The 25,587-nt window shown below is 37.3% G+C and overlaps 2 protein-coding genes across 4 annotated transcripts; both read left to right on the forward strand.

The window, feature by feature from the left end:
* Positions 1 to 12,011: 12,011 nt before the first annotated feature.
* On the forward strand, positions 12,012 to 16,327 carry LOC107805772 (squamosa promoter-binding-like protein 3). Its single transcript, XM_016629850.2, has 4 exons — positions 12,012 to 13,351; positions 13,607 to 13,743; positions 14,259 to 14,354; positions 15,631 to 16,327. The coding sequence occupies exons 1-4, from the start codon at positions 12,702 to 12,704 to the stop codon at positions 15,897 to 15,899; spliced, it is 1,152 nt and encodes a 383-aa protein (XP_016485336.1). The 5' UTR covers positions 12,012 to 12,701; the 3' UTR covers positions 15,900 to 16,327.
* Positions 16,328 to 19,667: 3,340 nt separating this feature from the next.
* LOC107805774 (protein FAR1-RELATED SEQUENCE 7) lies at positions 19,668 to 24,526 on the forward strand. 3 transcript variants are annotated; one of them, XM_075227931.1, is made up of 5 exons: positions 19,668 to 20,037; positions 20,765 to 21,196; positions 22,895 to 23,741; positions 24,021 to 24,082; positions 24,182 to 24,526. In XM_075227931.1, exons 2-4 carry the CDS (start codon positions 20,769 to 20,771, stop codon positions 24,066 to 24,068), a joined length of 1,323 nt encoding a protein of 440 aa, XP_075084032.1. In that variant the 5' UTR covers positions 19,668 to 20,037; positions 20,765 to 20,768; the 3' UTR covers positions 24,069 to 24,082; positions 24,182 to 24,526. The 3 variants fall into 3 exon arrangements, with proteins under 3 accessions (XP_075084032.1, XP_016485341.1, XP_075084033.1); XM_016629855.2 differs by having other exon boundaries at positions 19,670 to 20,074; XM_075227932.1 differs by lacking the exon at positions 24,021 to 24,082 and having other exon boundaries at positions 19,671 to 20,074.
* The last annotated feature ends 1,061 nt before the right edge of the window (positions 24,527 to 25,587 follow it).

Below are 25,587 nucleotides of genomic sequence, written 5' to 3' on the forward strand. Positions count from 1 at the left end.
TAGAAGACAATGACCTTCATTATCTCAACAGAATGCTCAATCTGTTGATCTAGTACACTAACCGAGGATGATGCCTCGACACTCTGGGGGTAGTTCAATATGGTGGAAGATGCTAACTCTCACTTCCGAGTCCTAGTTTTCGTGTACGGTACTGTAAGGCTGAGTACTGGGTCCTTTCCGGGTTCAGTTGACGAGCAACCAACAACCAGCACTGCATTTGCCGCAACCGCTTCTCATCCTACAACGCCATCTGCTTCATGTCCCTCTTCTCCAACTTTGCCTTCGCCACTAGCAACTACTACATCATCTCCACCGGCCGCAACTGCCCGAGAGGAGGATGTCCCTCTTCCCAGTCCCCAGTTTATGGGAATTTGGGGCAAAATTATGATATCCCCTCCGAAGATCCTCAAAGGAGGAGGAATGTTAGCTTCTCGGTCTCTATCAGATTTCATCTGTTATCCTGGCCGATGTAGCTTGCTAACTATCTAAAGCCTTTGGCTTTAGAAAAATATAGGGATAAGATACAAACTCTCTCGGGAGAGTGTTTGTTGAACAACGGCAAGCACAATGCAGCAACGATATATTGTTTGTTTCTTCTATCTTTGTTATGGTAGGATTTTGAATTTGCATTTTTATTTTGTAGGCCAACTTCCTTGCTTTCGAGGGCCTTTAAAGGATGATTCATGATAAGGAGGAACTTACCTCGAAGGGATCAATCTTTGGCCGAGCGAGACTAGAATATTGCTCGCCTCTTAGAACTGGAAGCACAAGCTGTTGAGGTTGTTGAATTGGAGGATCAGTTGCAGCAAAGCGAGCAAGAAGTGGTAACCCTTAGCCATTATTTTAAAGAAACTAAGGCCAAATGGGGTGAAGTCCATAACATCATTCTTGCTGCATCCGATCGTGAGGCTGCCTCTGCGGAAAGATTGAGTAATTTGGAGGCATCCTTAAACTCCATGTTGAAGAGCTTGCTGCTGCCAAGGAAATGTATGCCCTGTTGGAGGAGAAGCATAATAGGACCATAGAGCATAATAAAATTTACAGCTACACTGTCCGTGACTTTGATGTCAGCCTCCGATCTATGAAATTTGCGTGGGATAACCTTTTTGCTGAGGTTGGCCAGCTTAATTAAGAACTTCAGCGCCGAGCGGCTTCCCTCATTGTTGAAAGAACATATGCTATGTACACCATGAGGAGAAAAACCTTAGAAGAGGCCAAAGCGGGTGTCATTGACTTTGATGCCGAAATCGCTAAGGCCCGTGAGCTGGAGTCAACTGCCAAAAGGGGTCTTCCGGCCCGACCAGATGATAATGATTCTTCTGGTTTCGGTTTTGAGTTCTCGGGAGCTGAAGAAGAACCGGAAGGTGATGATGCTGAAGGCCAAAATGATGAAGACCAAGATATCGAATCGGCATCAGATCTACCCACTTCTCCTTGGGGCATAGATGTTTCTCTTCCTCCGGGTTTCGGAGATGCAACAACTTAGTTTTTGCTTTCTTTTTCACACTTTTGTACTTGTGCTGTTTGGCATGTTTATTGTGAATAGAAGTATCTTTTCGTTCAAGTATCATGCAAGTTTTTCTCTTTGCGTCCTTTTCGTTTAAGTATTCATGCAAGTTTTCCTCTTTTGCGTCATTTTTTGTTTAAGTGTTTGCGCAAGTTTTACTCTTTGCGTCGAATTATACAAGGCTTCGGGTGTATTTCCCCCCGAAAACATTTGGATTTCAGGTATAAGTATATTTGTTTCTTTCATTGAAAATCATGTTGTTCACTTTTATTTGTTGTGTTACTACATGTCATACTTCATACTTGTTTAATTTCTATGTATATTTGATTATTGGACTACTAGCGAGTCTCAATATAGACCCATTGCCACTACTTATTCAAGGTTAGACTGGATACTTAAAGGATACACGTTGATTTTCATACTCATACTATACTTCTGCACTAATTATACATGTACTGAGACAAGTACATCACACAGGCGTGTAAGTGCACTTGCTGTGGAGAATTAGTGTTGAACTGCCTTCTATGCTTTGGTCCGCAGCACATGAAGTCTCCTTTCTCTTTACTTATTGTATTCTATCTACATTCCATTCAAGATAGCTATTGTAGTAGTATTGTATATTCTAGTAGATGCTCGTGTACTTGTGACACCGGGATTTAGGGATTTGTAGATTGTTTGTCATGTGGTACCATTGTTAGGACATTCAACTTTATATTTTGATTATGTTTCGAAAATTGATGAAGATGTTAGTACTTTGCTATGATTCAGAACCGATTTTCGCTTCTTTATTTCACCACTTGCTTTAAAAAGTATTATGAATTATCGATAATTGTTATTTATTATTGGCTTGCCTGACGGTAGAATTGGGCGCCATCATGGACTATGGTGGCAATTAGTTCGTGACAGATTGGTATCAATGCACAAGGTTCACATAGGTCTCACGGTCATGATCAAGCCTAATATAGTCCTGCGGATCGTTATTGAGACGTCTGTACTTATCTTCGATAGGCTATAGGGTGTTAGGAAACTTCTCTTTCTTTATTTTCTTATCGTGTTCCTGATGTTGTTCTAAGTCTCAATGTTTCTCTTATTCTCTCATAGATGGTGAGAACACGCGTGATGGAACTAGCTGGCAATGAAGGGGATGTGCCTCCGACCGGTAGAGGTAGAGGGAGGGACAGTACACCTGTCAGGGGACAAAGGCATCCCATTGTAGTTCCAGAGGCACCATCAGTGGTTCTCGTAAAGGATCCTATTATTGAGGGGCAGGGCGAGATACCTTCAGCTGAGCAGGCCCCGGTAGATTTCACGACCGTACGGGGCTTTCAGGAGGTGATGTGCCATATGCTAAGATTTATGGATGCCATGACCCAGGACAGACTAGTTCCAGAGGACCGCCCACATCTCAGGCCGGAGGGGGATTCCAGATCCCTACCACCCATACACCGGTACATGTTGCTATTACTTTTTCGGCCTCATGGGTATTACCTGCGGGCGATGTTCATCCAGTTGCAATGGCAAGAGCAACGACTAGACCATCCGTGACTGTCGATGAGCAGAAGAGGATGGACAGGTTTACGAGGCTTCATCCTCCCCACTTTGATGGTGAGCCATCAGAGGACCTATAAGATTTTATTGACCATTGTAGGGATATATTGCATAGTTTGGGACTAGTGGAGTTCAATAGGGAGGACTTCACCACTTTTCAACTGAGAGGGAAAGCTTGTAGATAGTGGCAATATTATCTTATTGGTACACTAGCAGGTTCACCTTCCTTGACTTGGCATCAATTTATGCACATCTTCCTTGAGAAGTATATTCCATTCACCAGAAGGAATGAGTTGCATATCCAATTTAAGCGGCTCTAACAGGGCCAGATTTCTGTGACCAACTACGAGACGCGATTTACTAAGTTGTCTTATTATGTAGCCATATTACTTCCCTCAGAGGCAGAGAGCATGCAGAGGTTTATTTCGAGCTTGCATTATAGGATTCAACTTACTATGGCCCGAGAAGCAATGTTGGGGACTTCCTTCCACCAAGCTGTAGAGATAGCTCAGAGGATCGAGCGTATTCGCAACCATAGCAGAGAGGTCACGTCGAGGGACAAGCGGCCTCGGTATTCTGGAGGTTTCAGTGGCATCCCGTCTGGGGGAAGAGGTCAGTTTGGGAGGGGCAATCCTGGAAGGCCTATATATTCATCACTATAGCCTATTCGGGGTGATCTAGTGTAGCAATACTTCAACGCCATTCCAGAGGGTACCTACCATCCACCAGCTATTTAGTGTTCCTCTAGTGGGCATTCAGGCCATCAGGGTCAGATTCAGAGTCAGCAGTTTCTCCCAACTAGGGGTTATTTCGAGTGCGGGGAGCTGGGTCATGTGAAGAAGTTTTGTCCTAGACTTTGGGGCAAGGCAGTGCAGTATGGTCATCAACCCCTGATTATAGCACCAACTACCACACCACTCGTTTGGCCGGCTAGAGGCGGAGGGAAGGTGTGTAGAGGTCACCCTAGAGGTGGAGGCCAGTTAGGTGGCACTCGACCAGATTTTAATTCTTCCCAGCTAGGCCAGAGGCAGTAGCCTCTAATACCATGATCACATGTATTATTTTCGTTTGTCATAGAGATGCATCAGTACTATTTGATCCAGGGTCTACCTATTCCTATGTGTCCTCTCATTTTGCTCCTTATCTGGATATATCTCGTGAGTGCTTGGGTATTCTTGTGTATGTGTCCACACTAGTAGGTGATTCTGTTATCGTGGATCGGGTTTACCATCCCTGTGTGGTGAATCTCTATGGGTATCAGACCACAGCCGATCTTTTATTGCTCGATATGATTGATTTCAAGGTTATTCTTGTCATGGATTGGTTGTCCCCGCATCATGCTATTTTTAATATCCATGCCAAGACTATTACATTGGCGATTCCAGAGTTTCCCCTAGGCTGAAGTGGAGAGGTTCATCTAGTTGTACATCCAGTTGAGTTATTTCTTTCTTGAAGGCTCAACATATGGTTGAGAAGGGTTGTTTGGCCTATCTAGCCTTTGTTTGATATAAATATATAGAGACTTCCACAATAGATTTAATGCTTTTGGTGAGGGATCTTTCTAATGTATTTCATGCTAACTTACCAGGCATGCCACCAAATTGTGATAGTGATTTCACATTGATTTTGTGCCAACACCCAGCCTATCTCTATTCTGCCTTATCGTATGGCTCCTATGGAGTTGAGAGACCTGAAGTAGCAGCTTTAGGAGTTGCTCGAGAAGGGGTTCATCAGGCCGAGTGTGTCACCCCCGAGCGCACTGGTGTTATTTATGAAGAAGAAATATGGGAGTATACGGATGTGCAATGACTACCGCCAGCTAAATAAGGTCATCATTAAGGACAAGTATCCTCTGTCGTGCATTCATGATTTTTCTGATTAGCATCAGGGGGCTAGGATATTCTCGAAGATCGACTTAAGATTTGGGTACCAGTATTTGAGGATTCATGCTTCGGATGTTCCAAATATAGCTTTTCGGATTTGATATGGGGCACTACAATTTTCTAATGATGTCTTTCAGCTTGACTAATGCCCTGCGCCATTTATAGATTTGATGAATTGGGTGTTTAGTCCATATCTTGACTCCTTTGTGATTGTCTTCATTAATAACATATTGATCTATTCGTGTAGCATAGAGGAGTACGAGCAACATTTGAGAGTAGTGCCTCAGACATTGAGGGAACAGAAGTAATATGCTAAGTTCTTTAAGTACAAGTTCTTCTTAGATTTTGTGGCCTTCTTGGGGCATATTGTATCAGGTGATAGTATTAAGGTGGATCCTAGGAAGATTGAGGCAGTTCAGATTTGGCCTCGTCCTACTACATCGACTGATATCAGGAGTTTCTTGGGGCTATATTATTATTATCAGTTTGTGGAGGGTTTCTCATCTATTTCAGCTCATTTGACTAGATTGACCCAGAAGGGTGTTCAGTTCAGGTGGTCCGATGATTTCGAGGTGAGCTTTTTAGAAGCTCAAGACTGCATTGACTACAACACTACTATTGGTGTTGCCTTCAGGTTTGGGGGTGTACATTATTTATTATGACACTTCACGCATTGGTTATGGTTGTGTATTGATGCAGGAGGGATGGGTTATTTCTTATGCTTCTCATTAGTTGAAGCTTCACGAGAAGAATTACCATATGCATGATTTGGAGTTGGATGCGATAGTTCACGCTTAAGATATGGAGGCATTTATCTTTATGGGGTGTCGTGTGAGGTCTACGCTGACCACTATAGTATGCAACATATGTTTAAGTAGAATGACCTTAATCTGAGGTAGCGTAGGTGGCTTGAGTTACTGAAGAACTATGATATCACCATTCTTTATCATCTGGGAAAGGCAAATGCGGTCGAGGATGCCTTGAGCAGGAAGGCCGAAAGCATGGGTAGCTTGGCTTTCATTCCAGCAGAGGAGAGGCCATTGGCCTTGGATATTCAGTCCTTAGCTAACCTATCTATGAGGTTGGATATTTCAAAGCCCGATCGTGTTCTTGCATGTGTTGTGACTCAGTCTTCTTTATTCAAACTGATACGATGATCCACACTTATATGTTCTTAGAGAGACAATACTACGAGGTGGTGCCAAGGAGGTGTCTATCGGTGATGATGGTGTTCTACGGCTCTAGGGGCGCTTATGTGTTCCTAATGTTAATGGCCTAAGAGAGTTGATCCTGGAGTAGGCTCACAGTTCACTCTATTCTACTCATCCAGGTGCCACAATGATGTATCGTGATTTGAGGCAGCACTACTGATGGCAGAGGATGAAGAAGGACATAGGTGGATATGTATCGAGGTGTTTGTAATGCTAGCAGGTTAAATATAAGCGATAGAGGCCGGGTGATTTAATTCAGCATATGGTTATACCGTAGTGGAAATGGGAGCATATCACTATTGATTCCGTGGTTGGTTTTTCGTGAACGTTGAGTAAATTCGATGTTGTTTCGGTCATTGTAGATAGAGTGACCAAGTATGCACATTTTACTCCGATAATGACTACATATACTTCAGAGAGGTTGGCTTAGATTTATATTCAGGAGATTGTCTGGTTGCATGGCGTGCCTATTTCCATTATTTCAGACCGAGGCACTCAGTTCACTTTGCATTTTTGGAGAGCGGTACAGGGTGAGTTGGGTACCCGGGTAGAGCTCAGCACGGCCTTACATCCGTAGACCGACGGGCAGTTGGAGCGAACGGCTCAGACTTTGGAAGATATGCTCAAGGCATGCGTGATTGACTTTGGAGTACATCTCATTCCAAGCAAAAGAGTTATACGAATCACAAAGCACGTGATTTGTCATTTCTGGAGGGCGAGAAAGTACTTCTAAAGGTCTCGCTAATAAAGGGTATCATGAGTTTCGGGAGGAGAGGCAAGTTGACTTCGAGGTTTATCAGTCCGTTCGAGGTTTTGGAGAAAGTTGGTGAGGTTTCATATAGATTTGCTTTGCCTCCTAGTATATCATGAGTTCATCTAGTATTCCACATGTCTATGCTCTGGAAGCCGTGCTGACAGTCTCTTATGTTGGATTATAGCATAGTTCAGATAGATAAGGGCTTGAGTTACGAGGAGAAGCCATTTACCATTGTTGATAGACAAGTTCGTAAGTTGAGGTCCAAGGAGATTTTGTTGTGAAGGTTCAGTGGAGAGGTCTACTAGTCTAGAAGGCGACTTGGGAGACCGAGAAGGACATACAGAGAAGATATCCACACTTATTCGACATTCCATGAATAATTCTAAACCCATTCGAGGACGAACATTTATTTAAGAGGCGAAGAATGTAAGACTTCCTATATGTGGTTTTCCTATTGTATGACTTGCGAGCACGGTTTATTTGGTTCCGCAAGGGTTCATTTTTAGAATACCTAGTTCCATGGCAGTGACCTAAGGTGTCCAAGTTTGACTCAAGTTAATACTTTGAGTAAACAATCTCAGAATTGGGGTTTGAAGGTTCCAATAGGTTTATATGGTAATTTTGGACTTGAACATATGTTTGGGTCGAGTCTCGAATGGTTCGAGAGCAGTTCAACAATTATTATCCGAAGTTGGCATTTTGAAGGTTTTAGAAATTGCTAAGTTTGACTTGAAGCGTACTTTGGTGTTATCGAATCCCCTTTGGTATTCCGAGCCTGTTGGCAGATTAGTGTTGTTATATTAGACTTATGTGTGAAATTTGGTTTCATTCTGAGTTGTCTAAGGATGCTTTATCATGTTCGGAGTTAGTTGAAAGAAGTTGGAAGTTTAGAAAATTGATTAGTTTAGTTTGGGATGCGATTCTTGGTTGTGATGTTGTTTTATGTATTTTGAGACCTCGAATAGGTCCGGATTAAGTTTATTGACTTGTTAGTATGATTGGACGGAGTCTTGGGTGGCTCGGGTAAGTTTTGAACCACCCGGAGCATGTTAAATTTGGTAGATTTTGTTGACGTCTGGGGTGCATCACGATCGCGGAACAAGACTCACGATCGTGGAGTGTTTTTTGGAGCTGAGGGAGAGTCTTTCTACACGATCGCGAAGTGAAAATCGCGATAGCATAGGGTAGTCTGGTTGTGTTGGGCGTGTTTGTATGGTAAGGGTCACAAACGCGATGTGTTAGCAGGGCTGGATAGGGGAGGCAGTTGTTCAACGAGATCACGTAAAGGATTTCGCGATCACGAAGGAGGATTTTCTGGAGGTTAGCAGGCAAGTCTTCGCGTTCATGCTTGGCTGGTCGCATTCACGAAGGGTCTGGTCTGGTAAGCCTTCGCGATTGCGGAGACCTGTGTCACGGCCGCAAAGGGGAAATTTGGGAAGAAGCATATTTGTGCTCCATGATCACGAAGCTTTAGACCGCGATCGCGAAGGGTAACACTTGGGAAAGATATAAGTTGGGAGCTCAGGTTTGGCTCATTTATATCTATTTTCTCTCTTGCTATGGCGAATTTGAGCGATTTGAGAGAGTCATTTTCATCAACTAACATAAGGTAAGTGATTCCAACTTTTGTGGGCTAAATACATGGACTATATATGGAATTAACATGAAAATCGGTAGAATCTATTAGTTATTTTGGGATTTTGTTGCAAAACCTTGAAATTGGTAAGAAGGGGATTTGACCACGAATTGGACATGGAATTATGAACAAATTATATATTTAAGTTCGTAGTGCTATGAATAATATTTATTTTTAAGAATTTTCGAAACTCGAGCAAGTGGTCGCGGGGTTGACTTTTGTTGACTTCTCGTGTGAGGTTGGAAATTATTTCTAATTGATAAATTATGGGTTCTTGAGTATATTTTGATTGGTTTTCACGTTCTTTGGCTAGTTTCGGGTCATTTGACTTTGATTTGAGATGTTAGAGCGGTGTTGGAGCTGATTATTGAATTTTAGAGCAAGGTAAATCTCTTGCCTAATTTTATAAAAGGAAACTTATTCTCGTAGGCATTCTATTTGTTATATGCTATGTATTACGGGAGCTACATACGTACGAGGTGATGAGCATCCGTGCGTATGCTAGATTTTTATATGTCTGGTTAGACTTAGACTATATCATGCTTTAATTGTACTACTTGAGTTAATCTTGCATGTTTAAATGCTTTAAGATTATATTTTAGCATGAGACTAGACTAGTGTAGATTACAGAGCTATGCTATTCTAGAGACTTTGCGCGCTACTTGATTAGCCGCTACAATTATACTTTCTCTTACGGATTTACTCTCGTGTTGTACTTATTTGTTCGGAAATTTCATGATTTCTTAATTCGTACATGTATTCGTGAGTTGGGCTAGTGACCCGTTAGAAGTATCAAAAATTTTATGGGTAGGGGTGCTTATTGGGCGGATATTTATGCTTAACGGTTTGACTTATCGGTTATCGATTTATAAATTTAGCAATCCGCTAGACATTCAATAAGATATCGGGCGGATTGGTATCAGATTAACGATTATCGGATGATTTATCGGCTAAATCAAATAGACAATAAAAGAAAAGTAGAGATCTGGAGAATTTGTCATTTTATCTAACTTCGGAGTCTATCAGTGTAATTCCTTCTTTATTTAGCAACCGCTTGAAGACGAGTAATATATTGCTTGATGAGCATCACATGGCAAAGCTAAGTGATTATGGGATGTCTATCCTCGTGGAAGAAAGTTCAGACTTCAAATGAAGTTGTTGTCTAGCTGAGCAAATATTTTCATATTCTCAGCAAGAATATTTTTTAAACCTTACATGTTTTATGACGAGATTGGGAATTTGGGAGAAATTTTAATTAGGAATTTAGAGGATAGAGAGGAGAAAAGAGACGACTGTTGCGGGCTGTTAATCCTAGTGTTGAATTAAGATTTGACAAATTAGGGATTTAGGGTTTCAAATATTACTTTATATACAAAGGAATAAAAGTGTAAATATAAAAATTCTTAACGGGTTAACGCTTTATCCGATAAAGAAACTTAGTAATCCGCCTCCAAACCGTTAAGTCGTTCATTATAAAATTTCAATCCGTTCACCAACTATTACCCCGATAATCCGATACCAATAAGCCAATAAGTCATTTTTGCGGTTCAGTTAACGGTTATGGTTCGATTTTGAACACCCCTACTTATGGGATCGTGTCGTTTGTCTGGACAGAATTATGTAACACTACTCTTATGGGATCGGTTCGTCGCCTCGGTATGATTATATAATACCACTCTTATGGGATCGGTGGTTCGCTTCGCAGAATCGTGCGGAACATTCGATAGGGAGTCAGTGTGTGCATTAGAATTTGACACGGATCTTGACATTTACTTGATATTGGTTACTTATACTCTACTCGAGATGGAAATTGGGTACTTGACAGTTTCATATTTGTTTCTTTCATTGAAAAGCATGTTGTTAACTTTTATTTGTTGTGTTAGTACATGCCATGTTTCATACTTGTTTAATTTCTATGTATATTTGATTATTAGATCACTAGTAAGTGTTAATATCGATCTCTCGCCACTATTTTTTTGAAGTTAGACTGTACTTATTGGGTATGCATTGATTTACGTACTCATGCTATACTTCTGTACTAATTGTGCAGGTACCGAGACAGGTACATCTGGTGGTCACACACCCGTGTAGGCGCACTTGCTGGGGAGACTAGTGATGAGCTGTCTTTTATGCTTCGGTTTGCAGCACGCATAGTCTCCTTTCTCTTTACTTATTGTATTATGTCTACATTCCATTACATATAGTTATTGTAGTAGTATTGTACATTCTAGTAGATGATCGTACATTTGTGATACCGGATTTTGAGAATTTGTAGACTGTTTGTCATATCGTTGTTATGACATTCAACTTTATATTTTGATTATGTTTTGAATCTTGATTAAGATGTTAGTATTTTACTATGATTTGGAATTGATTTCGGCTTCTTTATTTCACCACTTGCTTTAAAAAGTGTTATGAATTATCGATTGTTGTATTGATTTATGTATTGCTTGCCTAACGGTAGTGTTGGGCGCCATCAAGACCTATGGTAGGAATTAGGCCGTGATAGTAATATCCTTACATATAAAAATAATGGTGAAAAAGTAAAAATTGTCACATATTCGGAGCTAACAAACGTCACATAACATCTATAAGTAAAATATATTTAACTTGAAATTAAAAAAAATTGACGTAATATAGCGCATGGTACCCATGCACTATATGAGTTTGATCCGGCTAACAACCGTTAGGCCCGAATTGTATAGCTCATGTGTACCATGCGTTATATCTATTTTTGTTCTTTTTTATCCACATTATTTGTGTTATCTTCTGATTTTTTTTCGCATTACTTTGGTTCCAGGGTTCTATTAAAATAAAAAATGTTTGAAAATTAAATTCGATAGATATTGCTGATGTGTACTTAGATTCTTAGCTATATACTAATTTGGAATTAGGTGTGGCAAAAGTGTTGAAAATAGAAAATCCATTTCGAGATTTTAAATTCTGAAGCTGAAATCTTACAAGATTGAGTTGTTTGTTGTTGAAAATTATTAGGTGTTATTAATTGGTAATCAAACGTGAAGATTGAACTATTATTAGAGCAACTTGTGAAAGAAATTTAAAACAACCATGAATGGATTTTAAGGGCTTGAAGAAATCAAATGGGTGTGTTCAGATTTGAATTTATTTGCTGAGATTAGTGTGGGAGGGGGCAGGGGTGGAGAGAGGAGAAAAAAAAAGAAAGAAGAAAAAATTTAAAGTGACTTTTATTATAATTTTGAGAAAGGATAAAAATTATCCCTTCAACTATGTTATTTAATCTACTTAGACAAGAATTAGGATTTAAAATTTATCCATTAGAAAATAAGGGTATAAGTGGTCCAATTTTTAGACGGCGAGCATATCTTTTACATCAGAAAATAACAGTAATGTATTTCTGACAGTAAAAGAATAATTTTGACCATATTCCATTAGATATATACATAATATTTTCTTAAAATTATGTGTATACAATAGACCAAGATCACTAAATTTGGACGATATAAACTATGCACCAACTGAAGATAACTTTGGTCGAAAGGGGGATGGAGGAGATGACACTTTTTCCCGTAGATGTAAACTTGGTGGGCAATTCAAGGAGAGTCCAGCCTGTAGATTTAAATTTCACACAGTTTCGTTTAAACATCTTATGTGGGGGACCTTTTAAATGTATTTGCTGAATCTATTCTGTCTTCACCAAAATATACAGAAGAGTCCACATGGAGATTCTGACAACAGATTGAATTGCATATTTTTCAGAGAGATTAGTGGGTGAAAGTAGTAATTGTGCTGACAACGTTGTACATATAGTCTGTTGTTTAGTTAATTACTGCATTCATATGCATCTCTGTTGTGTTTAAATGAAGCAAAGCCTTCGTACTCTTTAATTTGCCTCCTAATAAGGGCGCTAATTAAAAGCATTTACCTACCCTTTTACATTTCTGCTTAAATATAGGATTCTCCCATAGGACGGGGCAATTCTTTTTGTTGGTGCAAAGGCAAGTTCAATGATAATATTGATGCTTACAAATCTACAACCTATAATTGTTTGTGTCCAACTCTTTTAGCTTAATTAATTCTTTTTATCAATCATTTTTGTATCCTTTTAGTTGTTACTGCTTCTAACATTCGTTGGCCGTTTTCCATGTTTACTTGACAACTTTTTTGTACTTGAGTAGAAATGTCAAAGCACATCATTTTGTTATTTTGGAACTTCCCATTTTCAGTCCTTTTTTTTTTTTGGTTCAGATTTGTCATCATGGACTGGAACTTGAAGAGTGACCAATTGGAATGGGGCTGGGATAATAATATAAGCATTTGCAGTTGCTCGGGATTGGAGTTTTGTAGGCATGCAGAAACTTTCATCGATGAGAAGGAAGTAAATAAAGCTGAAAATATATATTCTCTAGATGGTTTTTCTAGCTATAGTTTGGACCATGGCTCTTCTGTCAAATCTTCAGCTGAACAATGTAATTATGGGAAAGTTGGTTCTGTGCCAGGTTTTGTAAGCGTGGAGAGAAAAGAGAAATATTCTACTTTTGGAACTTGTACAAGACCTGGAGAATCGTCAATTGGCTTAAATCTGTACTCTGCTAACAATGAGACTGTTACTAATTATCCTCTACTTCCTTTGTCATCTACGACAGCAAAGCGATGTAAGGGTTCTTATCATCTAATGCAGAATCCCTACTGCCAAGTTGAAGGATGTAATCTTGACCTTACAACAGTTAAAGAGTATCATCGGCGTCATAGAATCTGTGAATCCCATTCTAAAAGCCCAATGGTCTTTGTTGCTGGGATGGAGCGCCGTTTTTGCCAACAGTGTAGCAGGCATGTTAACTTTTGTGTACTGTTTATTGTCAGTTTTAGCACTTTTTTCCAAACACGTAACTGTTTATTTATAAAATCTCCAACATCATCAGCTATTCTAAATCAGCTAAACTAAACGGGCTCTAAGTTTATTGAGGATGAACAGATAGTATTTCCAGCTATTCTGCTGTATATCATCTCATCACTTCTTATTACTCTCTAGTACATTGTGCTAAGAGATTAATCTAAGAAATAGCTTTTTGGTTGATTTTGAAGATTCCATGAGCTGTCCGAGTTTGATGATAACAAACGAAGCTGTCGAAGGAGGCTCTCTGACCACAATGCTAGGCGTCGTCGGTCACAACCAGAGGCAAATCACTTTAGTTCAACAGGACGACCTTCTTCGTTTCATGGTGCCTTTCAACTTCTCTCTGTTGTCACTTTGTCTAGGATGTTTGCATATATACGTACACACATGTTCCTCCTGTAAAAAGAAATGCAATCTGGTGCGGTAAACTTCCGCTATATTGTCCGGGTCTGGGAAAGGTCGTACCACACTAAACCTATTAGACGAAGCCTTACCTATTTGCATTTCTAAAAGAGGCAGAATCCACGGCTTGAACTTGGTTGATCACATAATGGAACTCTTCCTGTTGTGTCAAGACTCCCTTCCGCACGTTCTTCGTGTGCTAATTAAATTGTTCTCAGTCCTAAAAGTTAAAACATGCCAATATGTACCTATCTGTTAAAAAGTGTATTTTCTGTGTCCCTAAAAGTACATTTTAGATTTATCTTTATTTTGACAGGGAAATTCTTGCTTGCTGCTTCTCTTTCCTCTGTCCTTTAGATATGATAGATTTGTTGTTCGATAACTTGCTTTATATCTAATTTCATACATATTAATAAGTGTCTGCCTCAATCTGAGCAGATCGACAATCACGTACTAGTGGTTCTTTAAGTGGATCATCTATGTCCACTTCAAATTCAATGGGGAAAAACTCTTGCCGTCCTAAGAATATACGAGGTATTGATTCTCTGATTCTTGAAATTCATATATGAACATAAAGAACTGTCTATGAAGGAAGCATAGGTCATAGGATGTTTGGACCAAGAGTAGTTTCATGAATTCGCCGGAGAAATAATTGGTTAATTCCCAAAAGTATGAATATAAAATTGTACTTGTAGTCAGGGGCGGCCAAGGGTCAATCAACTAAAGCAAAGACCCTCAAATTTTGAGTGCCCCAAATTTTTCTTTTTGTTTTCTATTCTATTTGAATTGAGACCCAAACTAATCTAGATTCATACAGCGTAAGGCCTAGTAAAAGAGAAAACACATTTTAACAAGATTTTTTTTAACCACATGACTCGAACCCGATATATCTAATTAAGTTAAGTTGGATCATATACACCTCACAACAATCTTTAGAGGAAGTGTCTAAATATATTGGGTATGTTAAAATAAAAAAATAAAATATTTTATAAAAAATAAAGATAACTTTTAATTTAGTATTGATGTAACCGTTTGAGCAAAAATTGGAGAAAGAGAATCACTCCCCCTAATATAAAACTTTTGAATATTTAAATTTTACGATTGATATTATTAGTGAGGTACCTATATTATTATTCTCCTTTTACATTTCTCACTAAAAATGTGTAATAAACTTTTAGAATCCTTTTTTTGGTATCTTCAATAGTCCAAGTCTTATTTTTTATCTTTCTCATCAGAAATTGTGTACTACATTCTTATATTCTCTTTCTTGGTTTCTGAAAAAATGCTTAAGTTCTCGATAACTTATATTGTTCTTTGTAGAAAGAAAAGAGTTTTATTTTTTCTATAAAAAAACAAGAGTTGAAGAGTACCGTTGAATAAAACTATATTGCGCATTATTTTTTCTTTTTTTTCTCCCTCAGGTTTCAAGCGTTTCAACAAGTATATTAGTACATCAAAAATTATTTCGATATCAAGTTATAAACTTCTTGAATCTGGTTCTATTATCTAAGATCAACAATATCTTAGAAGAGATTAAATTATTTATAAAAGAAACTATTAACAACTTTACATCTTAAAAAGCTAGAAAAATAGACTTCAATTAAAAATATAGATGAATTTTTTTTCCTTTTCTGAAAGGCCCCAGATTAAAAATTGGCTTTAGGCTACCAATCTTCTTGAGCCGCCACTGCTCGTAGTTTTTGGCACCCAAGATGTTTGAACATTCCATTTTTCAGTGACATTTCAAACACTATCTGCTATCACTTCTAATATGGCTATTTGTTCCCAACTTCCATGTTAATTATTTCAGGTTTAAATACATCTACAAGTGATTATAAGTTGGATGTTTCATCCAATCTTCAACGACGTGCTCATTCTCTTCTGTCAACAAATTCTTTGGGTTGGGATGATCCTACACATACTTCCATGGAGCAGCTTATAATGCCTTCAAGTGTCAGCGCATCACAGCCGTTTGTGCACTCTGTAACACCAAACTGGCCACAAGTTTCATCAGAACATTTTCCGGCGGATCATCAAGTGCCTTTCTACTCCCCACATTGCTTCAACGGATCTGCCTGATATGACATGTATGCAGCAGCTCTTCCAAGAGTTTTAATAGTTTGGCACATTCTTTTTCATGCCAAATAACTCATACTAGTAATGCCATCTCTTTCTAGTGGAGTAAAGATGTGGTAGCCTTCTCTTTGTGGTCAATTAGTAAGGCAAACAACGCAAAGCATGAAGTAAAGACGTAATACTTCAACTACACGAAGTCTCTTTGCCGCTTAAAATAAGTAGTTTCATAGCAGATTGTTTCGTACGTTTTCTAGGATCAGATATTAGCACCATCACAAGTCATTGTTGTCTTCCAATTGATTGAGAGTTGGCATTAGCGTGCCAAGCTCATTGTAGATGTTGTCTTTTTATTTGAAGTTTGTAGAACAAGGATGAGTCCCTGAGGCACAAGCGACAATTCTCCTTAATGACAAACCAACCTGCTATCTAAAATCTCCAAAACTACTACTATGAGTAAGTGAAGTAGAGTATTTGTTTTTCTAACTACCGTTACTTGAGGATTTCAGATCATGCACAATCCTCTTATCCTCAGATGGAAAGCAGGTCTAATGATCAGTATCTCTTTAAATATTGAACAACAACATTTGACACGAATTTTGACTGATTGAATCTTAATCTAGTGCCTTGAAAAAATCCTTGATCTAGTACTAGAGAAACTAAAAAAAGACAGCCCGGTGCACAAAGCATCTCGTATTTATGTAGGATCCGAAGAAGGGTAGCACCCCAAGGGGTGTGATGTAGGCAGGCTACCATGATGTTTGAGCGGTTGATTCCACGACTCGAACCCGTGACCTATAGGTCATATGGAGACAATTTTATTATTGCTCCAAGGCTCCCGAGAAACTATTTTTCGATTAAAATTGAACTGGAACAGGCTTAAATGATAAAATATGGATAATAAGGATTCATATTGTTGATCTTGACTTGTTTAAGACTTAGACGTAACCGCTGTATTATGATTGACTTAGAGGTGAGACTTGAGAGTGTAGTTGGACAATATATGAGTGAACATGTCAGCTTCCATATATAATGTGTATATTAAACTCAAAACATAAAAAATAACTCATCTTGGTTAGAATTGGGGGACAAAAAATTGTCTCTTGGAACTCCACCACTCACACCCATTTTAAAAAATTCAAATATTTCCTATCAATGTTGTATTTATTTATAGGCATAGAGGTTCCATGCCCTGGCCATGCAGTGTCGCCGGAGCTGTAATTTTAACAGATGATAAGGTCAACAAGCAGAGTAGTCGCAAACAAGAAGATAGTGTGACCTGACATAATTTCAGACCATTATGTTTGGAATATTTGGACCGGGTCACTGATTAAAATTTGGGCTTAAGACTAGGCCTAATTTCTGTCTTCTCTCAAAGGCCCAACTGATGACTCATAGGATAATTGATACAAAGATGAAATTTTGTTCTCATCGGAAGGAATATTGGTAGCTTCTAGATTATGTATAGGTGTAATTAATCCCGTTAGGATGTCAGAGTTTGTTAGAAGATTCTGTTAATTTGTTTTACTTAAACATTTTCTTTTATTCTTGTAAAATACTAGTATAAATAGGAGAGCTACAGTGTACAGAGAGATACGTAGGAAATGGAATACAATTGAAAATTCTATCTAGACTTCTAGAGTCTTTTTCTTTTCTGTTATGCAGCGCATGGCTTGTGCCTGAATTAGTACCCTTCACTAAAAATCAATAACTCTTTGTATCGAGTTCAAATTGACAAACCATTTGAAATATTAAAAATTATAAGATATCAAGAGCTACAACTTTCATCAAGTAACCTTAGCCAAATTTCTTTATATATCAAGATTTTTTTTTTCCAGGCCAAATACATAAAGAGCCCTTAAACTTGGCTCTAATTTTTACTTGGATACCTTAATTTATACTTGTACCTATTGAACACTTGAACTTCCATCAAACTGTACCTATTAGGCACGATTTGCTGACGTGGCAAAAACATTATTTTTCACTTCTCTAAAGCGCGTGAGCCTATTCAAAATCATATTTTTCTTCTTTTTTTATTCAAACTAATTTTATTTTCCAAAATCACCATCACCAGTAAGCTCTCATCTTCATCACTGTCAATCCTCCGCCACTGCAGCTATCATTAATTTTTCTTTCTCTGATAATATCAAATGTGTCAAACAAAATGTATCAAGACAAAAGTTACCTAAGCAAATGAGAAAAATAGAAGTAAGAAAAGTAAACATAAAAGCCAAAATGTAGACTTTTGCATAAAAAATATTATCTTAGGAGACAACGGATAGAAAGAGAGTTGTATCATATAAATCCACTTTCCTCTGTTTGGAAGTTATATAAAGAAAGTTGTCTGAAAATTCTTAAAGTGCCATAAACAAAAACTGACTAAGTTGAATAAAGATCCCTAATAAAGCTATTGTGGGCTGAATCGGAGTTCTGCCAAAAAAGTTGGTGGCACTGATTGCTAATATTGGAATCTAAACTACTATTGGTGATATTTTGAGATAAGGTGTAGTTAGATGATGATGGAGTTAGACGACGGGAGAGGGGGCCGGCAAAACCTCTTAATAAACTTTAAATATTTTAAAATTTTCTAGGATGTTAGTGAACATATTTGACAACAGTTCAATTTTACAAAAAAAGGGAGGGAAAAAAATAACTTAAATCGCTGTTATGAGTGTCCAATGGGTAGCATGATATGATCTAATAAACCTGTTAGCCTAAGTTAAATCAATGAGGAAATCAACCCATTTGTTAACTATTCTATAATACTCAGTTAAGAAAGTTCTCATCTTTTATAAGTAGTATTTTTTTTGTCCTCATAAAGATTCTTATTTAGGAACCAATTCTAGAGTACCTAATTCTTTAACAAAATACATAAGCTAATTAGCCTATTACGATGTCTTTTCAAATGTAAGCCTATACTGTAACAAGTTGAAGGAATAGTACAATATCATCACTGCTTTATATAAAAGACTAAAGGCAAACTTAAATTAACTTTAAATGACATGAGTGCTAATTTTATTTTTATTTCCTTTATAATGCATTACCAAGTATTTCTTAATTGTAGTTTAGTTGTATAAAAATGAATACTTTTTAACATAACATGTAATTTATGACGTACTAATTGATATAGTTTTATTCTATAAACTTTACTGCTATTTGAATTTATTATGTAAATAATGAAATTCATTATTTGATTAAATTTTCAGCCGAAAGAAAAACTTTTAGTTGATTTTGACAATGGTAACAGAAAAATTGAATTATTGGAAATCGCCAAACAAAAAAAAAAGAATTATGGAAAAAGGAACAAAATACAAGTACCCTATTCTCAAATCCTTTGCCGAGCTCTACCCTGTCCGCATTTCCTTGTGTTTTGAAGAGGAAAAAAAAAATCTCTCTACCCGCTGCCAATAGTCTTTCTTCGGAATTATCTGAATGGGTCGATCCTCCCATCCCGTTTGTTTTAGCAACTTATCCTAAGGTCTCCTCACCAAGAGCTCCCGGCGACAATAGAAGAAGCAACCCGTCTGCTATGACGGGACGACTTTTTTTCTTTCACAATAAGACCTGTACGATTATCCATGTTTATTAAAATTATAAACAATTTTATACTACAATAGCGCACACTTAATATTTTTTAATCAGAAAAAACAACTTCAATAGTTTGAAATTAAAAGTAATAGTGTTGCCTAAAAACTAATTTTGAATAACAGAACAATCCAAACATTGATTATTTTTTGTCCACATGGCACATATCAAACAAAATATTACTGGAGGGTGTCCAATCCCATGAAACCCTTCCATCCCGAAAGCGGCTCCCTCCATTACAGCGTCCTCCAGTTTGTCAAGTATACCTTTATGTTTATCACACCTGTCCATTTTCAGATCTAAGGGTTCACTATTTGTTTTAAGTAAAATCACCTCTTAAATCATGGTTAACTCAAAAATCTTACCAATTTGGCAAAGATAAATCAAACATCCCAAAAAATCACTAGAAAATTCCTTTTGGTTGGAGAAAATATTTTCTTACCATGAAAATCATAAGCCCAAGAGATAAACGGAGCAAGGATCAACAAACACAGAAGATTAAACCCATTTACCTGGTACAACAACAACAAAAGATAGCAAGGACAAAGAAAATCATTTGGTGAGCAAACGTTTTTCTGGAGATTAAGCCAAAACAGGTTCTTCTTCGCTCTTACACTATTTTTGCTGCTTCGAGGCCAAATATGTGTGTTATTATTATTCTTGTGGTGAAAATTGCCACTGCAAATATGTCTAGAAACTGGTTGATATAATGTCTCAGTTAGATTGTTTTGAGAATATTAAGTAAGAAATGGATACCTACAACTGTGTGAAATTGCTATACTTAAAGCACGCACGGTAAATTGAATAAAGCTCACAAGTCAACCCATCTCACATAAAGTTGATTGAAAGAGAGGTGTGTGTTAAATACTCGTAGGTTTATTAAATGATTGCAATTCAGTGGCTTAATGTTTATTTGCCTAATCGAAGGGCCTGAATGACTAATATGGATAACTCACATACTCGTATATTTCCATATAGTTTAATAAGATAGATATTTGTTTGCCTAATCGTGATATAACGTTGATTGAAACTTTTTCTAAAGCTCTTTCAATGATTTTTCCTTACTCATTTGATATTTCATCTAATAAATGAATTATGACATGTAACATTCTAGCTTTAGAAAGTGGATAGACTTGACTCTATTCAGTATGTTGTATTTGTGATTTCACCTCCTTTGTACTCCCTCCATATGTCTTGTAATCCATTTCTAGAGACATTTTTTTTTAATCATTTCTATGATTTAAGATTAAAGATTATTTGTCTTATTGACACCTTTTGTAATGTAGATTTATGGAGATCTCATCTTGTGAGTCTCAAGGTGGATTCAATGTGCCAATAAAACTTGGAATGGAATTTGATTCAGATGAGCATGCATATGAATGTTATAATGAATACGCGGCTGCAATTGGTTTTAGTGTCAGGAAAGAGTATGCTAACAAGAACAAAGTCCAAGGATATGTGACTTCAAGAAAATTTACATGTCATAAAGAAGGTTATAGAAGCAAAGACAAACGAGATCAGACAGTTCAAAAGCATAGAAAGGAAACCAGGACAGGATGCTTAGCTTATATTGTTATTAGTCGTCAGTCAAATGGAAAGTTTCGCATCACTTCATTTGATGAGAAACATAACCATCCTCTTGATCCTTCTTCTTTATCTCATATGTTACCGTCACAAAGAAAGATAAATGTTGCTCAAGCACATGAAGTTACTGCGAGGTATGGACATTTATGCCAAAACAGGTTCTTCTCTCTTACACCAGTTTTTCTGCTTCGAGGCCAAATATGCGTGTCCTTATTATTCTTGTAGTGGAAATTGCCATTGTGAAAAAATGTCGGTAATGTTTTTGATAAAATCTTTCAATTGGATTGTTTGAGAATATTAAGTAAGAAGTAAATATCTAAAAACTGTGAGAAATTGCGATACTTTCACACACAGTAAATTGAATAAAACTCACAACCTATTTCATATCTAGTTGATCTAAAGAGAGATAAGTGTGTTAAATACTCATTGGTTTATTAAATGGCTGGAGTTCAGTGACTTGATATTTATTTGCCTAGTCGAAGGGCTTGAATGACTAATGTTGAGAACTCGCATTCTCGTATATTTCTATCTAGTTTAATAAGTTAGATCATAGATGCTTATTTTCGAAATCTTGACAACCTATTTCACATAAAGTTTGATTGGAACTTTTTCTGAAGCTCTTTCAATGATCTTTTTTTACTATAACGACAACAACAAACGCAATGTAATCCCACAAGTAAGATCTGGGGAGGGTAGTGAGCGCGCAGCCTTACCCCTACCTTGTGCGGAGAGAGATTGTTTCAATGATCTTTCTTTACTGATTCATCTAATACATGAAGTATGACATGTAACATTCTTGTGTTAGCAAGTCAATAGGTTAGACTCCATTCAATATGTTGTATTTTGTAATTTTCACCTCAATAGGGTAATAGGTCGGAGTGTGTTTTTCTGATCCGTTCCAGGTTTATTAGGGCTAACCTGCTAGTACCTTGTCATTGATTCTCAGAGTGCTAGTATTAGGGTTGTTTTTAGTACTATCTTCCGATTCGGTTTTCTAGTACCTTGTCGTTGTTATTGGTTGTTGCTATTGCTATTGCTATTGATATTGATATTGATATTACTTCTCTTATTGTTTTTCCACTTCATACATTGTTGGTATCATTTTCCTGGTCTTGTTGTTGAAATTTACTTGTTTCTATTCTTTCTCTCGAGCCGTGGGTCTTTCGGAAACAACCTCTCTACCTCTCCAGGGTAGGGGTAAGGTCTGCGTACCCTCCCCAGATCCCACCTATTATGCTAATTTCAATCTCAGACATTACATTCTTCCAGTTATTGCTAGTAACCTAAGTTGCTCGGACACGGGTGCAGATCTAGAGGTCGGATCATTTGAAATGTAAATTCTAAGATTCAGAGATACAGATCCTAGTACGGATCCGGGTGCGGGGATCCCGCTAAACATAATTCAAAATAAAATAAAATTTTAAAAATATCTCTAAATTATGAGAAATTTTATGGAATACTTACGTATAGCTTATAAAGTGTGGATTTCTTTTTTATTCTCAAGTTGTAAACAAGTAAATGATTGATTTCCTAAATAAGTTATGTTATTTTCTTCAAATTTACGATTGTTGATTTCGGGAATCAAATTGTATCTTGTCTCGAATTTTTCTGTCCGTCGTGGTTAAAGTACCCAAAATTGTTTGATCAGATCCGGTACGGATCCCATACCCACACCCATACTAGTGTCGTGTCGACACGGGTGCAACACCTAAACTTCCGTATCGGAGCAACTTAGATGTATTGTAATCCATGTTTAGAGACTTTCTTTTTATCAATTTCTAAAATTTAATATCATAGTTTTTTTGTCTTATTTACTCTTTTTTATAATGTAGATTTATGGAGATCACCTCTAGTGAGTCTCAAGGTGGATGTAATGTACCAATAAAACTTGGAATGGAATTTGATTCAGATGAGCATGCATATGAATGGTATAATGAATACGCAGCTGCAATGGGTTTTAGTGTTAGGAAAGAATATGCTAACAAAAACAAAGTCCAAGGGTATGTGACTTCAAGAAAATTTACATGTCACAAAGAAGGTTATAGAAGCAAAGACAAACGAGATCGGACAGTTCAAAAGCATAGAAAGGAAACCAGGACAGGATGCTTAGCTCATATTATTATTAGTCGTCAATCAAATGGAAAGTTTCGCATCACTTCATTTGAAGAGAAACATAACCATTCTCTTGATCCTTCTTCTTTATCTCATGTGTTACCGACACAAAGAAAGATAAAAGTTGCTCAAGCACATAAAGTTAGTGTGAGGTATAAACATTTATGCCAAATGTTTTCCCAAATTTCAAGTGAAGCTTCAGAATCAAAAGAAGGGTATGAATTGGCTGCAAAGTGTGCGAACGAGTTAGTTGTGAAGTTAAAGCATGTAAAGAAAAATGAATCACATGATGATTCAGCTCCAAGCAAGAGTATTGAAAATGAATTGAGTGAGACCGTATTTATTGATAACACAAATGCCACGAAGGTGACTGGGTTAAAAAGGAAGCAGCCAACTTGTCGCTCTAAAACTCTGACAATGAGTTTTATGGAAATGGCCAAGAGGAAAAATAATACCTCACTGCTAAAATCTCCTCAATGCCAAACTGACAAGAAGTTAGACCACCTTCCATCTCTTCTATCTTGTCAAGTCACATGTCCATCTTTATCAGATGCATCAATGACTACGGTATCTAATGACATCTAAATTTTTCTTTGTTTATCTTTTTTCATTTTTTATGACCATGAAATACATCTGGGCCCAACCCTTAGGACCAATCACAGGCTTAGAAACTCGAGGATTGATGGGTCAGCACCTATACCCTGTTTGACATAAATACTGGTTTAGCTCACATGGCGCAGGGCTTGAATGTGTGAATGTCACAAGTTCCTACTTTTGCCGCTTGAACTAAGCCCCTTGTTTATTATAACATTAAGATTTTATATATGTTTATCCTTTAAATAATAGGGAGTGGCAGAAGCAAGTTGTCTCAAGGATCATCCTATGAAAGTCTGACTCAACTCTTATAAGTTAGTGAACAAAGCTTATGATGCTTCTCACATGTATTTTTTCCCTCTAATTAGTAATGCTACTGATCCTAATATATGTCTTTTGTTAACTAATTGCAGGATGTTTCATTTCATGATTAAACAAGTATTCTCAATGTTGATTGTGGCAACTTCACACAAGGTAGGGGAAGTCTGCTATCCTCTGCCCTCCCCAGACTCCGAAAAAGCAAAGGTTTCATAGTGATGATGATTTATATGACCACAGTCATGATCTCAAAATTTAGATGTGTACTTCATTATCATTGTTATCATCTGACGTAGAAACTTGATTTTGCTCAATCGGTTTTGTACCACTTTGTAGTTTGGAATTGTCCTCTGCGAATTGAGTTGCTGCTTTTTTCGCAGCAAGGCTGCTACTTAACATTCATTACTAAGCCTGGATAATTGTACTTTATTGTGGAAAAAGAGCTTGTAGAAATGCCTTTTTAGCATCTAATCAGAAGTAGGAATCCAATGAAAGCATTCTTGTATTCAACATGGTATTTGATTAGGTGCAAAAGAATATTTTTGCCATAAGATGCAGTAGCCATTAACGTCTTTGTCCAGCAAAGAGTGATTGATGATTCTGCCCTCTTTTCCATTTTCTAGTCCTTTTATGAATTGACTTCATCTCTCACACTCTAATATTTACAAGAGGGGTGCAAGTGCATCTCCCTTGTATATCCAATTTTGTATTGCGCAAGTCAAGCTTGTTCCAGATTTCCATTGTTTGAAAAAACTAAAAGGATAAAAGAATAGCTAGAAAAAGAGATCGCTGCTATTTTTGTTAAATCTTTACAAAAGCATCATAAAAAAGTAAGAGTAGCTTGAAATTCATCATAGTCCGATGTTACGACGTCCTTCAATTAATGCGATGAGATTTTCTGCTGTCACTAAAGATCAAATTTAATTTAATGTCAAAGGGATTTTCATTTCTAACTTCATAATCTCAAACAGTCCAATAGAGTTACTTTATCAAATACATTATAGACATTTTTTCACACGGGCAGTTTCCACTACAAGAAATAGGGTGGTCAAACTGAACCGAAAAACCACACCAAATCGAAAAATCAAACCAAATTGATTAAAAAACCTGACTAGATTTGGTTTGACTTGGTTTGGTATTGAATAAAAAACCCGAACCAAACCGACATATAAATATATAAAATTTATATCTATTTTTAAGACTTTATATTGAATTTTCTTTAAAAAATGTAGAAATATTTGGGATCCTCTCGTGTGTTAACCTTGAAAGCGTACATTAACGAAATATTATTGTTAAATGACTAAGAAAATAACTATTATACAACAACAACAACAACAACCCAGTATATTATTGTTAAATGACTAAGAAACTAACTATTATACAACAACAACAACAACAACCCAGTATAATCCCACTAGTGGGGTCTGGGGAGGGTAGTGTGTACGCAACGCAGACCTTACCCCTACCCTGGGGTAGAGAGGCTGTTTCCAAATGACCCTCG

Source organism: Nicotiana tabacum, chromosome 13, assembly GCF_000715075.1.
Source record: "Nicotiana tabacum cultivar K326 chromosome 13, ASM71507v2, whole genome shotgun sequence".
Lineage (NCBI taxonomy): Eukaryota > Viridiplantae > Streptophyta > Magnoliopsida > Solanales > Solanaceae > Nicotiana > Nicotiana tabacum.